Genomic DNA, 17,682 nt, shown 5'->3' with positions numbered 1-17,682 from the left:
TCATATCATTTCAAAATATGCATTTTCATTTTCATACCTTGGTGAAAATTTAGAAAACAACTCATACTGCTTAATATTTCAACTAAATAAATCATCGTAAAAAATACTGTTAGTTAAAATACACTGATTTAACTGCTACAGATAATATTGTAAATAACTAAAAACCTTACCTCAAGTCCTTCGTGTCTACTTAGTAGTGCACGCACACTTTCAAGGTCATGGCCAAACTCATCTTTGGTAACAAGTCCCTCCTTCTCCTGGATCCAATCCAGCGTGTCGTCTGCATCCCTGCCATACATATGAACCTGTTTGGCTGCTGCTAGGGCCTGTGAGATAAAGGTTGTTTTAATATCTTCATATTCAACTACATGTAGGTAACAATAACATCATTCATCATCAATCCAGCTGGACTATTACTGGCAGAAAATCCAGTGAGCTTCTAAAGATTCCTGGAACAGGCCTAATTTATCACAGTATGTGTGTATGGTAAAGTTATATGACCTTTGAAATGTTATAGCCAGAAGTACTACAGTATAGGGTAGGTTTTGTATCTCGGGGATCAGGTTATAGCCAGAAGTACTACAGTATAGGGTAGGTTTTGTATCTCGGGGATCAGGTTATAGCCAGAAGTACTCCAGTATAGGGTAGGTTTTGTATCTCGGGGAATCAGGTTATAGCCAGACGTACTACAGTAAAGGGTAGATTTTGTATGTCGGGGATCAGGTTATAGCCAGAAGTACTACAGTATAGGGTAGGTTTTGTATCTCGGGAACCAGGTTATAGCCAGAAGTACTCCAGTATAGGGTAGGTTTTGTATGTCAGGGATCAGGTTATAGCCAGAAGTACTACAGTATAGGGTAGGTTTTGTATCTCGGGGATCAGGTTATAGCCAGAAGTACTCCAGTATAGGGTAGGTTTTGTATGTCAGGGATCAGGTTATAGCGAGAAGTACTACAGTATAGGGTAGGTTTTGTATCTCGGGGATCAGGTTATAGTCAGACATACTACAGTATAGGGTAGGTTTTGTATGTCGGGGATCAGGTTATAGCCAGAAGTACTAAAGTATAGGGGAGGTTTTGTATGGCGGGGATCAGGTTATAGCCAGAAGTTCTACAGTATAGGGTAGGTTTTGTATCTCGCGGATCAGGTTATAGTCAGACATACTACAGCATAGGGTAGGTTTTGTATGTCGGGGATAAGGTTATCGCCAGAAGTACTACAGTATAGGGTAGGTTTTGGATCTCGGGGATCAGGTTATAGTCAGACATACTACAGCATAGGGTAGGTTTTGTATGTCGGGGATCAGGTTATAGCCAGAAGTACTATAGTATAGGGTAGATCTTGTATGTCGGGGGTCAGGTTATAGCCAGAAGTACTACAGTATAGGGTAGGTTTTGTATCTCGGGGATCAGATTAGATACTTACATCCTGTCGAGCTTTGGTAACATCTTTCAATTCTAGCCACATCTGATTAATCTCTTCTAATCTCATCTTGATCTTCTCCGACTCAAAATGTTGAGCTTCAACCATGGTGGTTCCCATAGTTTCAACCTTAGTGATCCGATCTTCACTCGAGTTGAGGTCATGGATAAAGTCCTCAAACTTCTGCTGCAGCATCTGTAGGATGAGAGATATTCAAGTCAAGTCTAAAATTGCACTTGAAATGTTCAACATGATTCAAAGATATCATAATCATAGAACTTCTCTCTCTCTCAGGTTTCTAATGGACTTATTTCTTCCAAACAAATAGAGACTAGAAATGTGTCTGTAGGGCACAGATTCCTTGCTCCCACACTTATATAATTAGAAACTAAAGAAAGGTCACAGAGACCTGGGACAAAGGTCAAGGTTTCATAAAATCATGCAAGATGTTCTAATCATCAAAGCACCTTTATATATATATATGGATGAGAATTTGTGTGAACCTTGCTGCAGTTCATACTTAGTCCATAGGTAACTTTATCTTTAAAAAACTTTTAACTGACTGGAAGTATCAGTACAGGCAAGGGTAACACTAAATACTCTGCACCATTTCATGATAGGGCATTAAAGGTAGCAAGTGACCTAGTTTTAAGAACAATGACCTTGAGTATTGTAAATGTAACCACACCTGGAGAATTTACAACTAGCAACACCTGACTAACGAGCATAGATCTCAGAGATGAATACCTCTGTTAATTCTACTAAATTGATATACTAACCTCCACATGCTCCAGATCTTGTCCGTAGTCCTCAGAGGCAGCTATTACCACACGTTCCGAGATCCAGACGGACACCTCCTCTGCCTCACGGTAAAATTCATACAGTTTCCTGGTATCGGTCAGTCTGATGCGGCGCTGGCTGGACAGATCCTGAAGATGGCTATGCTTACTCTCCACAGATGCCTACAGAACACAAGCAATTATCATTTACACAACAGACAATGCACAAATCAAAATAGTTCATTACATTTGAAAAAACATATAGGTGTGCCTATGAGCTGTATATGACTCTCTTTGCTTGCAAAATGGACTTGTTCAGCTGTCCATGTGTTATAAAAACTTGGAGGTCAACTTTTACTTAACATGGAAGTGGCCAGGTTCTAAACAAATATTACATCAGGGGAGACAATCATGTGTAAAAAGATACGGAAGAGGCCAGGTTCTAAACAAATATTACATCAGGGGAGAAGATCATATGTAAAAAGATACGGAAGAGGCCAGGTTCTAAACAAATATTACACAGATATGGACAATATTTTGGAGGCAGCTAAGTGTAGTTCCTAAGTTGGACCGGTATGTCGAAGGGCAGGTGAAAATCTGTCTTTGTGGGCCGAGAAGCTAGAGGCCAGTGGTCATCTAAAACAACCCTATAATTAGCTAGAGGCCAGTGGTCATCTAAAACAACCCTATTGTTAACAGTCACTTTTCTTGAATGCATTACCACTTCTTATTGGAAGAGTGTTTTACATACTTTTTACAACAATCTGCTTTTCAGAACATTTTTGTTTCTATGAAATGTATAAGTAAGACTGTGAAGCTGTCCATACTTTCACTGTAAGTAAAGGTCCTACCTGTATAGCCAAACTAATCATGTGATCCATACCTGTTGTTTCTTCACATTTTCACTGTCATAGTGACCCTTGTCCACCAAAGTACGACTCAGAGCGGCCAGTTCTCCGATGTTGTTGCTGAAGTTATCAATGTCTCTCTCCAAAGCATCTAACTTCTTTGTGTAGGCCTAGTGTAGAGATAGGATTTATTAAGTGCAATTAACATTGATTCATTACTCAAAAGTGTGGCCATCTAGTTAATAATACATCATTCTTTGGTTTATGACATCGCTTATGTTTCATCATCTGTATATGCTATCGACCTGTACATGTATCGGTAGATGAAAAGATATTTTACTTTGTTGTATGAAATTTATTAAACTGTCGTGTTTCATATTAAAACAAAGCAGTTTATCAGTCACTGATAGTGAACGAGCATTCCAATTTTAGCGGAACATTACAGTAGTGCCATTATGAACCAGCTGCAATATGTCGTTCTGCTGGAACGAAATGGTTCGACAGGCAAGTCTCATTTGACCATTTAAATGTTTGTCATAGTTTTGGATTGTGGTAATTACTTACCAGTACAGTATCCTCATCCTTGCCGTAGTCCGGACTGCTGAGGACAGGGATCTTCTCGTCCATCCAGCTGTTAGCCTCGGCTATCTCGGCATAGAACTGTCACACAAACATTATCAAAAACTCATCAAGAATAGGGACATTTTCTTCCATATTGTTTGTACTTCAAGTATGAACAAATCATCACCAATAAAGGCAGAGTATAAAAAAATCTTAATAATAAAACACAAAAATTCATCATAACATTCACAAGAACCACATTTGGGTTTGGATTTTTTCTGCCTTCTTTTAAGATATTGGAATGAGCACAATCTGAATCAATAAATTAACTGACTAAAACCCTACCTTTTGAGATTCAAGGGAGTCTTGTAGGGCGACCTTGCGCACAGATGTCTGTTCCTTAAGCTGTTGAAGGTCACGATGAAGTTCGTCCAGTCGAATCTCAATGTCCTGACTGGCGAAATGTTTGGACTGAATCATCCGCTGGGCATTACTAGCCACATCATCAATCAGTGGCTCGTGCGCAATAATCTCTGCCTCTAACGCCTGAAATAATGAATTTGGTCTGTATCCAAACTGTGATTCCTATGTAATCTTTTATATTTTATAATTCCTGTGCAATCAATTAAAATGTTAATTGTTCATATCCATGTTTGACTTTACAGAAAGCGATCCCTTATTTTAGACTGATACTCACCTGGTGTTTCTTCATAAGGTTTTGGACAGCTGGGTACGAGGCCCCAAGGTCAGTGGACGAGGCGACTGGTTTCTTGTCCTGTATCCATGACATCTCGTCCTCAACGTCGCGGTAGAACTGGTACATCAATAGTGCCTCCTCCAGGTTGTCACGCCTGATGGTGCACGGCTCCGTTAGGGACTTATACCTGTCAAAAATCATTGTAACATAAACTCACAATTACAGTATAGTACAGAGTGTAACATTGTTCATATTAAACAAACCTTTTCTTTAGGTTGGTAAGTATGGATTATGAATAGTTCTGCCTTTAGAAATAAATGTTTGGCAAATCATGTTTATAACGAAGCTCAGGGGATATGATAAGCATATAATGACAATCAAACAAAAGCTACCAGGTGTGAAATGAAAGAATGACATCACTTCCTCCATTAATGGGTAGATCTTTCCTATGCCTACAACACGGCCAGACAGTGACACACATACCTGTCAGTAGTTTCTTTGGCCCTGGCCTGCAGGTCCTTGTTCATGAAGTGTTTAGCTTCCTTGAACACCTGAGCAGCGTCTTGGATGTCGGTCACTTTCTCTTTGTGAATCTGGATGTCCTGTTCTAGCATCTGTAACAACAATCAATCATAGCCTGATATACTACTGTTATCTAGGAAGTAGGAACAGATCTGATCACACAACTTATAGGTGTGTACTAAACCAAAGCATATCAAAGGTCCAATGTTGGGCCTGTTATACCAGGAGTTTTATACTGACACCAGGAAGTTATCACATAACATGAGAACCGGTAAAGTTGACATCAGATCTGAGGTCCAGCAAAATACATTAAACCCTTGATATAATGCTTCTTTGTCATTTTGCTTACTGCCAACATATTTCAAGGTATCTTTTTTCTTAAGAATTCCTTTCTAATTTTCCATCAGTTTACTTCCAAACTCTTATATAATGTCAAAATTTCTCTGGACAAATGTGGGTAATATAACAAGGTTTTACTCTAGTGTCAAGCTGTACAAGTGTAAAGTAAAAGCTGATTTTTTTTATACACAAATCAATAACATTAATGAAACTTCAATTCAAAACAGTTTTAACAAGATAACATAGTTATGGACCAATGAGATAATCCCTCTTATAAGTAATGACACGTGACAAAAGGCCATCACTGACTGACCTGGTGTTTCTTGAGGAGGTTGTGGACAGAAGTGAGGTCCTTGCCGTGGTCCTCCGACATGAGCTGCGATTCCACATCCTCCATCCAGGCCATTAGGTCGTCCACAACACGATTAAACATCAATGCCTACAACATCATAATGAAAAAAATGTTTTTTTTAAAATCAATTCCAAAATAAAATGGAACGTTATGTTTGTGGTGATGTTTGTCTGCAATAACCGAACCCACCCTGCCATGTGACTGCTAAAATAGTGAATGTGCCCTAAAATACTTAACAAAATAGGAATATGCTGATAGGAGTACTTAAACAGCATTTTTCACAGTAAATTGATCAACCAATTTCAAAAGAAGTGTTTGTTAATGTTAGATTGCATTATCTTCGGTCTTGTTACTTGTACTTGTGTAGAGAAACACATAGGCCAACAAGAGTAATTAATATAAGTTGTTTCAAAGTTGTAAAATAAAGAAAGTGTATACTATCTATTGTAACAATCTTGCTCAGTTGATATACCTGGTAAGCATCCTGGAGTCTGTCTTTCTTTTCAGCACTAGCAGCCATGAGAGCTTCCCAACTCAACTCCAGTTCATTCAGTCTCTTTTCTATGTCTGTCTTGGCGTAATGGTCCTGTTTCGCCAGCCCATTGCCCTCCTGTTGACAATGTTTGATTACATTTTACCAATGACATTAGAGATCTATCCATTACAGTGGGTGCTATTAGAAATCATTTTATCTCATTCCTGTGTGAATACGACAGAACTGTCCAGGGTAAGAAAGGGGTGTAAAACATCTTCCATCCCATTTCATGTGCGCGTGATGTCATAGTGGAACAACAAAGACTTGACATTAGGAAATCGGAAATGTTCTGATGATGCAGTGTAGAAAATGCGACATATTTTTGTGGTTTCTTCACTAGTTCTGCTAATCAGAGCTAGAGAAAATTATTCCTTCACACCAAGGGGTGTAGGATAGGGAAATTTCACTCTTGGGATTTTTTAATTGGTGCAAAACCCTTGTCATGAAAAGATCACAGCGATAACTGCCCTGTTCATTAATGGAAACCAGAAACAAATCACGATTATTGTCATATCACACCACAGGTACACTAATAGAGGGTCAATGTCAGCTATTGTTATTCAAATAACAGCATTGCCTTCTGAACAAACATGATTATAACAATGCAATCAGGTAAATGGTTTTCACTATTGCTTCAAACTCAAACCCCAAATTACTAGTGATATGTCATGTGTATCTCATACCTCCACCACAGCGTCCACTCTGTTCCTGTTGGCCGTCACCTCCGCCTCAAATGCCTGGTGCTTTTGGAGCTTGGCTTGTAGGTTAGTAGGGTCTCTGTAGGACTCATCCAGGGCCACCTGAAGCTTCTCATTAATCCAGTTAGACACCTAAAGTACAAACGCAATGCAGCCTTTTAAACAAGTTGTCACATCTTGTTTATTTTGGGATGGATAGATGTACAGAAATCACAAACACTGTTTGAGGTTTTAGCAACTGTTGGTATTAATTATATTTTAATCAAGTCTTCCACTTACTACTTGGCCCTCATTTATACAGTAAAACCTCAATATCAAATCCCTATTCTTCATTTGTTTTTCTTGCTTACTGCCAAATTCTGAGCAATTTCCTTAAATGTCGCCCTAGATAAAGTGCCAAAATCCTGATATTATAAACACCACCATTTTACCCAACAAATGGTGGTGGTGTGACAATATTTTGTCATTAACCCTTTACCCCTATGTAACTTCAGTAGACTCTACCACGCATTGATATGGATGAGTCCATTATGGTCTACAGTGTTGAAAGGGTTAATAAAAATTGTATCATAAGGGTGTGTCAATCTAATTTGTAGTGTGTTTCGTGTTATATCACAGCCATTCCCATAGCTGTACTATTAGATCAGGCATAGATAGCTTACTTCATACAGGTTCCTGAGGAAGAGCTGGTAGTTCTTGGAATCCTCCAGTTTCTGCCTCCTGGCAGTCGAGTGTTCCATAAATCGTCTGGTGCGCTCCACAGCAGCTTGACAGCGGTCAACAATCTCATGAGTGGCGTAGTGGTTCTGCTCATTCAGGTTCTGTGCGAACTGTTTCAGGTCCTCCAGTCTGTCCTGTTGGGCTTGTGTCGCCTTCTCAAACCCATCATGTTTCTTAATCAACGCCTCAACGCTGTACAGTGTATTCTGTAACCACAAATAGGTCATTCTTAATATTAATATATACAAAGATAAATCAGTCCAGCGAAACCCTTACACATTTTTATATGATGTTACTTTCAAAACAGAAAGGGGGAGAAGTCGAGCCAACGCCGTTCCAATATTAGGTAGGATCCTTTTATTGGGTGTTGGCTGGACTTTCAATATATGCGACGAACACCCAACTGATTTTTGAATGTAACAACCTAAAAGAACAATTTAAGGATTTAACAGGAACGTAGCACAAAACACAGTGACCCGAGGTATATTTGTCTCTTGTTAATACAGCACTGCTCTACAGAACACGATTTCATCACATGTATTAAGCTATTTTTCACCTATATTGATACATAGAATCAGACTACACCTATCTGTAGATACACCCAATGTCCCACTTAATCTTACCCCTAGATCATCATTGGACAGGAACGCCTCCTTGGTATTTATCCAGGATTCTGTTTGTTCCGCTGTATCGTTGAAAACCTGTAAAACCAGCAAATTGCACGGTTAGTTTGAGGCAGTGGTTATATAACATCAACATTCAGTCCTCAACATTTCCTATCCAATTTTCCCTACCTACGCTAGTTTTTAGAACCTCATCAATCAAACCTTTTTTTAAACATGCACAGTTAAAATCAGTCGTGCTACATCTTTATACCTCAACTTTTGTACAATTATTTTGCAAATAGTTGTCCTGCCTATCTACCTGAATTGGAAACAAAATACTTTTTCTGGTCTTAATAGGTGAATGTTTTATTTATAAGTTAGAACAGGATTTCCCCCTCAAATGAACGGTGTCTCGGTCATAATCCGATCATTTCCCATGTAAGTAGTCCATTACGGTTTGATGTAATTACAAAGCCATGCATCTCACATAATCCATATCCACAAAACATGGCATGACAACATGTTTTAACTGATAATGGAATTATTCTTTTATCAAACCATTCCCGTCAACCTCTGAAAGTCCCCTATCTAGTCCTAAACAACAAGACATGTTATACAATTCTTATTGCTACATTAATTGATATTTGGGGACCAGATCACTGGTATGCCCAACTTCTATTTAGCTTCTCGTGTGTAGGACTTAGCAGTCTGTATGACCTTTGACCTTACCTGGAGATCGTGACACTGAGTAAGGACCACATTACGCTTGTCCCAGGCTCCATTCAGTGACAGCTTGGTATGGTCAAGTTGACCGATGGTCTTCTGTATTTCCTCTGCAGCAGAATGCTTGTTATCAATTAGCTTGATACCATACTCTCTCACAGCTGCAAAGTGGGGCTTACGACCATCAATCTCCGCCTGGGCAACAATATACAAACATTTTAGTAGGACACAAATATTAGATTTATTTTTATATTAGGAGTGCTTCTCTATAAATAAACTAATTTATATACACATTAACATTCTGTTTTTTCATGTGTCAATAAATAAAGCAAGTACAAGTTTTTTTCATAAAATTAGCATAACATTCCTTAGAAAATGTTTTCATTGAAATCATGTACATTGCCTACCTTGCGTTCATGATGCATTTGTAGCAGGCTTTCTGCCTCGGGAACGTCCTTAGCCAGATCAGCAGCATTCATCCTAGTTGTCATGTCACCTGACCAGGTAATCTGTAAAGGTCATGGTGACAAGGTCAAATACATTGTATACGCCCATATTTTTTATACCAGAAATATTAAAAAATAATTGTTATTTATTAATTTTTGACAAAAATAAGTACATATTAACTTTAACATTGTCTTTACCGGGGCGGTAATAGACTGGTCAGAATTTGAAAGTCATGCTAGACTGTGCTGTTCTTAAGGTTATCACATGTACATGAATAAACAGAAAACAAGATTTACTTCAAAAGAATATTATAAAATCAAAAAGAAAAGACAGAAATTCATTCTGTATACTGAGAGACATATATGTATGACAAACCACTATGAGTGTTAAATAACAAAGTCAACTTACCAGTTCCCTTGCATCAGCAAGGAACTTCTGAAGTTTGTAGGACTCTACCAGCCTCGATTTCCTGAAAGCAAATCAAGGAACAGTTTAAAACAAAATTTTGTAAAATTAACAAAATGTGAACAGGTGATTCGTTAAAGTATAATCAGCAAAATGTTCTTCCTTGATAATATTCAAATTCATATATGCCATAATTTAATTTAACGGTGACCTAGACAATTGATTTTCAATATAGCTCCACAAACACAGACTGCTATGAGCCTGGGATTATTCCATGTCTATAGTTATCAGTGACCCTGCCACCAGTCAATGGTGCGTACCTGAGGTCAGAGAGGTCCTCAAGTTTCTCCCAGTTGTCCTGAGCCTCCTTTTGTTTCAGCAGTATTGAATCTGCCATGTCGGGATACTTTGTACACAGCTGACGACACTGCAGCTCAATTCTCTGTTTACGAAATCAAACATAGCAAATTAAGTCTCATCATTTCAAAAGAACTGTTGAACATCTAATGATTGGCAACATTTAAATTCAAAAATGATTTTCTTTGAACACCACTTGATTTATCATCCAATGTAACCACCTCAAGATTACAAAAGCACTCTCTTCAACATTCCCAAGTTAAGATGCCCAACCTTTATTTATTTTTTTATTGTTTAGAGTTAACACCCATGTTTATTATCACCAATATATATGGTATTTGTATATGAACCTCAAGCTGGGTCTGTAGTGCGGTCATGTCACGTTCCATCGCCTCCTGTTTCCTCTGTAGGGCCTCCACAGCGTTCAAGTCCTTGCCCATGTCTTCACTGGACAGCAGCACAGCCTTCTCGTTGATACGATCGTTGATGTCGTCTACGTCACGGTTAAAGGCGTGGATCTCTAATGCAGCCGCCATTTTCTGTTTGTAGTTGTTAAGGTCTCCTTGGATACCTTTCCATCTAGCAACATACATTATTGGATGATGTCAAATCTCGGCCAAATACACGGTGTGATTTCCATACTTTCAAACAAATATAAAGCCGATTCCAATAATTTATAGCTCTTCTTCCTAAAAATACATTGTGGTACATCCAACCACTGATATCATATGTAACCATGGTGTTACAATTAAACCAATGACATGTGAGGTAGGACATGAATGCTCCCTCAGCTCAGTGGTTGATCTAAATATAGCACTGACCTCAGACTTGACCTTGAGATGCTGAAATACAAACTCATCTAAGGTATTCTCATACGTGACCTTTGTAAAAGCTTTTAATTAAGATTTATTTAGAAATGAAGAAGGGAGAGTCATGACAATGAACTGCAAAAGGACTGAATGTCCGGACATAGGTCAGAATTGATGTGGCCCCTATAAAATGGTTGGGGGCATACAAACCAGCCATTAGGTTGTGCTGTATGTAACTTTACTTACTTCTGGTTCATCTCGTCACGCCTCTGTTTCACGGCCACTGTGTCTGTTCGTCCCTGTGAGATTAGCTTGGCGGCCAGATCGTTGATGGCCTTGATACGACTGTCATCCACTGTAATACCCTGTCAGGAACAGTAGGCGACAAATTAGACAAGGGAACACAACTGTGTATTATCTGATCTATTATATCATTCTGTACTTGACTAAATAAAATATCCTGTTTACTCTCGAACCTCATATATATAACTTCATGTGAAATGTGTTACTGTGCCATCAGGAATTGTAACTTGTAACCAATACATCATCTGTCACTGTTTCTGCTACACATAAGGAAAGGCGACTGGACTACAATGATAACCTTGTGAATCTCCAGATTTACCAATATGGCTTTAAATGAGAGTGCCAGACAGAAGTAAATGATGAGTTAGGCGTGTGTTTAATTTTTGCACTGCAGCAGTTCACTTCATGCAGAAGTATAAATATAATTAACAACCAAACTGGAATTCCAAAAATCATAAAATCCAGAATGGAAAATTTCAGAATTATAATTTTTCAATCCCTAGGGACGCCCTTACTATGTCAAATATAGTCGTTTTGATTGTTACCTGCCAATGACGTACAAGGAAACATTCATTCTAATGTAGGAAAAATAAGTGATAAATGTGCTAATGCTTGTGTCTGCAAGAAACCATGGGCTTATTATATTACAAAACATATTGGTCTTCTAAAAACAGCCTCAAACTTGTTCAAGCAATGATCAAAGGTGACAAAAAATGACAACACTTCCGTACCCAGACAGGTAACAATAGCGATGCTTACCCCTTTTTAAACAACAAATACACAGGTAAATTTTACCCTTCCCAACTTAAAAGAATAGATTTATGCATGGTAGCAGAACATTTCCCAAACCCAATAAAAATATTAACTGCAGGTAAATTGACAGAAATAGTGCATAATGAACACAACCATGATAGTTAACTCGGCTCTAACAAGTTGTGATTTATATAATAATGTGACTTCATTTTTTCAGATGCAAATAAATTCTCACACAACTACAAACTAAATATTCAAGCACAAAAATAACAACAAAGAATGCAGGCAACACTCCTGTAGTTACATAAATCTATACACTCTTGTAGTAACATAAATCTATACACTCCTGTAGTTACATAAATCTATACACTCCTGTAAAAACATAAATCTATACACTCTTGTAGTAATATAATTCTATACACTCCTGTCATAACATAAATCTATACACTCCTGTAGTAACATAAATCTATACACTCCTGTTGTATCATAAATCTATACTCTCCTGTTGTATCATAAATCTATACTCAAGTAGTAACATAAATCTATACACTCCTGTCATAACATAAATCTATACACTCCTGTAGTAACATAAATCTATACTCTCCTGTAGTAACATAAATCTATACTCTCCTGTTGTATCATAAATCTATACTCAAGTAGTAACATAAATCTATACACTCCTGCTGTATCATAAATCTATACACTCCTGTAGTAACATAAATCTATACTCTCCTGTTGTATCATAAATCTATACTCCTGTAGAAACATAAATATATACACTCCTGTAGTAACATAAATATATACACTAACTAACCACAAGTATTTGCTGGTCATACCAACAAACAAAATCTGTTAAGGAGTATTGTTGCTAACACAGCAGACCCTGGATCATTGTGATATGAATGTATGGGATATATATCAAATACACATTTAACATTGAAGAAAAGGTACACAAACTATATATAGAAACAAGGGATTGTAACCAAGGAAACAGGTAAAGCAACGTAAACAACAGGAGAAAAGAGTTCATACGTGGGTCAATTACACGCCATGCACTGTGATAGATAGATTGGAGCCATCCAGAATTTGTTTTGGTCTTAATAGTTCCTGAAATATTAAATAGCTCCTTATCTTTTTAAAACTTCACTGATACTTTCCAACAGCAATTATTCCATATTACACTACCTAAGTAAGGAGAATTCACAGTCAATGACATGAACCTACATTGCTTGTGACGTTATCACTCCGACACCACGTCAAATAGGATGGAATCACTTACAGAATGATCAGTAAGACAAACTAAATATATGATCTACACATAACTTTACATGAAACAACTGGTAAGAACTAAGAATATCATCAAGTATTTTCAGAAATGTATTCATGCAAATAATGTAAGCCATCAGAATAATTTGCCATCTACATCACAGGGTAGATAACTTGTGTGACATTAATAGATAAATCAACAGTATCTAATCGTTCATTCTTTGTCAAGCTTTCAATCTCATTAGCTTGATGTCTAACACTATTTCCTTGTCCAGTGACTACAATGGGTGGCGGACAGCTGTGGCTGAAGGATGGTGAGGAGGTGTAAGGTGAGAGATAGAGGGTGTTAAAACGAAGAAAGTGCTTACACCATTGGCATCCTGTAATACAAGGGTAGTTAGTGTTAATAAAACACGGATAATAATAAAAACCATAAACACAACAATACAGACAAGAGGACATCCTGTAACACAAGGGTAGTTAGCCTGGTTAATACAACACTGTATACAGACGATAAAACTATCGTAAAAGTGGAAATATTCGTGTGAAGAAATGTTCGTTGTGACCCTTTAAACTAATCACAGTGTGAATATTTTCTCGTTGGCAACAGTTGTCAAGTCTACATATTATATTTATCTATAATCTATAAATTTTCATGTTTTGATATTTTCATGCTAATTTACTCAATGTGAAAGTTATGACCATTCCCACACCGTGAACATTTCCACTTTCACAGTTTATATATAGTAGTACTACTAGATATAGCAGTATAGTACTTGTAGATGAAAACAAAACAAAACTGCAAATCAATGTAAAACATAGTTAACACCTGATTAAGACCAGGCCAAAAGGTTCTCTACGAAGATCCATTACATACATTTGTAAGGTTCTACTACACTGTATTTAACAATGGCCACCATGACAGCCATATCTAACTCAGATGGATCCAAAATAGGACCATTTTGCAAAGTTTCAATGACATTGGCCGAGAACTTCAGTTTGATTTAAATATACCATGAGATTTCAGAAATGATCACTCGGGCAGCCATCATGACTTTCAAATTGAGTAAGCTTATAAATTCTTAATAAAGTCTGTTCAGTAATATTTGAGTTTAGATTCTAATTGTTTATGGACAACAATTGATGCACACAATAACAGACGTGTGGCAACCTAATAAACCCATATATACTCTATATAGAGGGCAAACAATGGTAGGTAATGTCCAAAATTAGTACAACAGTTAACACAAGCATGTGGCTGAATTATAGATCATACAGCAATATACCACCGGTAATGTAATGTATATCATACAGGAATATACCACCGGTAATGTATATCATACAGGAATATACCACCGGTAATTTATATCATACAGGAATATATCACCTGTAATTTATATCATACAGGAATAATTACCACCGGTAATGTATATCATACAGGAATAATTACCACCGGTAATGTATATCATACAGGAATATACCACCGGTAATGTATATCATACAGGAATATACCACCGGTAATGTATATCATACAGGAATATACCACCGGTAATTTATATCATACAGGAATATATCACCGGTAATTTATATCATACAGGAATAATTACCACCGGTAATGTATATCATACAGGAATATATCACCTGTAATTTAGATCATACAGGAAAATATCACCTGTAATTTAGATCATAAAGGAATATTTCACCTGTAATTTAGATCATACAGGAATGTGCCACCGGTAATTTAGATCATACAGGAATATACCACCAGTAATTTATATCATACAGGAATATATCACTGGCAATTTATATCATACAGGAATGTATCACCTGTAATTTAGATCATACAGGAATATATCACCAGTAATTAATATCATACAGGAATATACCACCGGTAATTTATATCATACAGGAATATACCACCGGTAATTTAGATCATACAGGAATATATCACCTGTAATTTAGATCATACAGGAATATAATACCTGTAATTCAGATCATAAAGGAATATTTCACCTTTAATTAAGATCATATATGAATATTTCACCTGTAATTTAGATCATACAGGAATATATCACCAGTAATATAGATCATATAGGAATATATAACCTGTAATTTAGATCATACAGGAATATACCACCGGTAATTTAGATCATACAGGAATATATCACCTGTAATTTAGATCATACAGGAATATAATACCTGTAATTAAAATCATATAGGAATATTTCACCTGTAATTTAGATCATACAGGAATATATTACCTGTAATTTAGATCATACAGGAATATAATACCTGTAATTTAGATCATACTACAGGAATATTTCACCTGTAATTTAGATCATACAGGAATATAATACCTGTAATTTAGATCATATAGGAAAATATATCACCTGTAATTTAGATCATACAGGAATATTTCACCTGTAATTTAGGTCGTACAGGAATATATTATCTGCAATTTAGATCATACAGGAATATGATACCTGTAATTTAGGTCATATAGGAATATATAACCTGTAATATAAGATTACACAGAAATATTTTACTTTTAACACTAGACCTACCAGGGATCACTTTAAATCAAAAGTTGATCGGGGCAGGAATTGCCTGTAAGATTAAATTTGCTTTTCTAGTCGTGTTAGGAATACAAAAAAATACAAAAAAAACATGCATCAACAAAATTTTAAAATAATATGCAATTTAAAATTCCAGAAAGTGCTCTATTAATCTAACACAGATTACAAACCACCATAGATATTAGGGGAACAACACAGATCAGATATAGTATAGACACCTACATGCATACCAAGTTGTTATATCAAATTGTAAAATGTAACTGGTATTGATTTTATTTTCTACAAAGAATGTGACCAGAACTTGAGACTTACAGCTGATTCCAAGTCGTCGGCTTTCTTCTGAAGCTCGCAGCAGTGTTCGTAGTCACGACCAAGGTCTCCAGCATTTACCAGTGCCTCCTGTACCAAAACATGGAACAAGTCAGATTTTTTTCACATACAAAGCTCAAAAAAAAATAAGCTATACATAATAATAGAAAACAAAGGAATAACAACCAACTTAAAACCAACATCTTGGACCCTTCACAGGTACTCGTCAGGTATATTTTAGATCATAATAAACCTGAAGAGCCATGCGAAGGGTGAAAATGCTAGTTTTAAGTTGGTTATTATATTTCATTTTTCTATACTTACCTACTACACATGAACATCCATTCTTTTTTAATTTTATATTTCAATAGATTAATAATACATGGTCTTTTTGTAATTTTAATCAATGATTCATTGAAACTGACAATGACCTAAATGTCAATCTGATCTTTATGTTCAGCATTCTTTTGTCTTCAACTTTAAATTGAAAGCTGCCACACATGAATCATTGCAAATAAATTTCGTAATCATTATGAGCACTTGTGTGATACATAATATGACCCAAATATTGACCTTGTCCCTGATCCAGGTCTCCACTTTGTTGACCTGCTCGTTGAACTTGAGGATGTCCTTGGCCTCCTCCAGACCTTTGCCACGGTTACTAGATCCCTGCAACAGCTCATTCCACTTGGAGGAGAACCGCTGCATACGCTGGCGAATTCTGTCAGACTCGGGGTGCTTTCTGCGTACCAACTCATTCCCTTTCTGAAATGAATGAATTTGGGATTATCAGCAATGTAACACCCAAAGCTAGGTCAAGACCGTACCAGGTACGTGAAAGTGTCTTTCAGAAATCCAAGAAATATTTCATCTAGAAATATGATGCAATTTATTTTTAATAAACAATTGAATAACTGGATTCTTTGCGAAAGATTCCATCAGTATTAAAATGTTTTATTCCCGGAGGCAATGAAAGACTAACAAGCAGCATACATTGGTGATGAATATTCTTCTTTGTCTTTTCTCAATTGTATGGTGAGCAGTGACCCCAGTGTACATGGTACTGTGTAACATGAAATGTCTATGGGTGGTTTTTGCTATTTGAAGCCATTTAGATTGTTTCATGGTAAATTTTCAAGGATACCTCATACAAACAGTAGTCAAGTATCAATTAAATTTGTTGTATTTATTTTAAAATCACAAACAGTTTTACATGGTGAACATTTCATGTTACATAGTAAAAGCCATTTTATTGTTAAGAAATATGTACACCATTGTACCTACAAAACTTACCTCATTGATCTTCTCAATGCCCTCTATGTTAGCTTTTATCTCCGCCTCGAATGCCTGATGTTTCTGTAACTTCTTCATCTTTTCATTTAAATCGGTCACATCCTGGAAGTTGTCTTCATAAGCCACCTTGAGTTTGTCATCTACCCAGCCTTCAAACTGTAACACATTGATTTGGGATTATGTCAATAGACACTGCATTTAATACAAGTCGTATCACAAAAACAAAACAGAAAGACAACTATTCATAAACAGGAACAAATATTTCACAACTACTTACTTAAGTGTTCTAAACAAATACAAGGAACCTGTTTTCTCCCTTAACTAGGAATTTAGATAGAGGGCATCCTTAATGAAAGGCAGGGG

At 36.7% G+C, this 17,682-nt stretch overlaps 1 protein-coding gene across 8 annotated transcripts in view; it reads right to left on the bottom strand.

Moving 5' to 3' along the window:
* LOC110446470 (spectrin beta chain, non-erythrocytic 5-like) overlaps positions 1–17,682 on the bottom strand; it is a 131,482-nt gene that overhangs the window by 23,687 nt on the left and 90,113 nt on the right. For 6 of the 8 annotated variants that reach the window (XM_021491638.1, XM_021491643.1, XM_021491644.1 and 3 more), the window contains 23 exons: positions 17,320–17,475; positions 16,600–16,791; positions 16,030–16,116; positions 13,510–13,521; positions 11,066–11,184; positions 10,361–10,589; positions 9,974–10,095; positions 9,657–9,717; positions 9,209–9,310; positions 8,808–8,996; positions 8,097–8,174; positions 7,416–7,679; positions 6,739–6,885; positions 5,993–6,130; positions 5,482–5,607; positions 4,791–4,921; positions 4,308–4,494; positions 3,956–4,156; positions 3,614–3,709; positions 3,085–3,219; positions 2,202–2,384; positions 1,426–1,617; positions 171–326 (listed from right to left, as the gene is read on the bottom strand). In XM_021491638.1, coding sequence (XP_021347313.1) covers positions 171–326; positions 1,426–1,617; positions 2,202–2,384; positions 3,085–3,219; positions 3,614–3,709; positions 3,956–4,156; positions 4,308–4,494; positions 4,791–4,921; positions 5,482–5,607; positions 5,993–6,130; positions 6,739–6,885; positions 7,416–7,679; positions 8,097–8,174; positions 8,808–8,996; positions 9,209–9,310; positions 9,657–9,717; positions 9,974–10,095; positions 10,361–10,589; positions 11,066–11,184; positions 13,510–13,521; positions 16,030–16,116; positions 16,600–16,791; positions 17,320–17,475 — 3,303 coding nt within the window. The remainder of the gene's footprint in view (positions 1–170; positions 327–1,425; positions 1,618–2,201; positions 2,385–3,084; positions 3,220–3,613; positions 3,710–3,955; positions 4,157–4,307; positions 4,495–4,790; positions 4,922–5,481; positions 5,608–5,992; positions 6,131–6,738; positions 6,886–7,415; positions 7,680–8,096; positions 8,175–8,807; positions 8,997–9,208; positions 9,311–9,656; positions 9,718–9,973; positions 10,096–10,360; positions 10,590–11,065; positions 11,185–13,509; positions 13,522–16,029; positions 16,117–16,599; positions 16,792–17,319; positions 17,476–17,682) is intronic. The other 2 variants (XM_021491640.1, XM_021491642.1) reach the window with 1 other exon arrangement.

This window comes from Mizuhopecten yessoensis, unplaced genomic scaffold (assembly GCF_002113885.1).
Source record: "Mizuhopecten yessoensis strain PY_sf001 unplaced genomic scaffold, ASM211388v2 scaffold2699, whole genome shotgun sequence".
Classification (NCBI taxonomy): Eukaryota; Metazoa; Mollusca; class Bivalvia; order Pectinida; family Pectinidae; genus Mizuhopecten; species Mizuhopecten yessoensis.
Note: the sequence above shows the minus strand (reverse complement) of the source record. Positions and strands in the feature narration are given on the sequence as shown.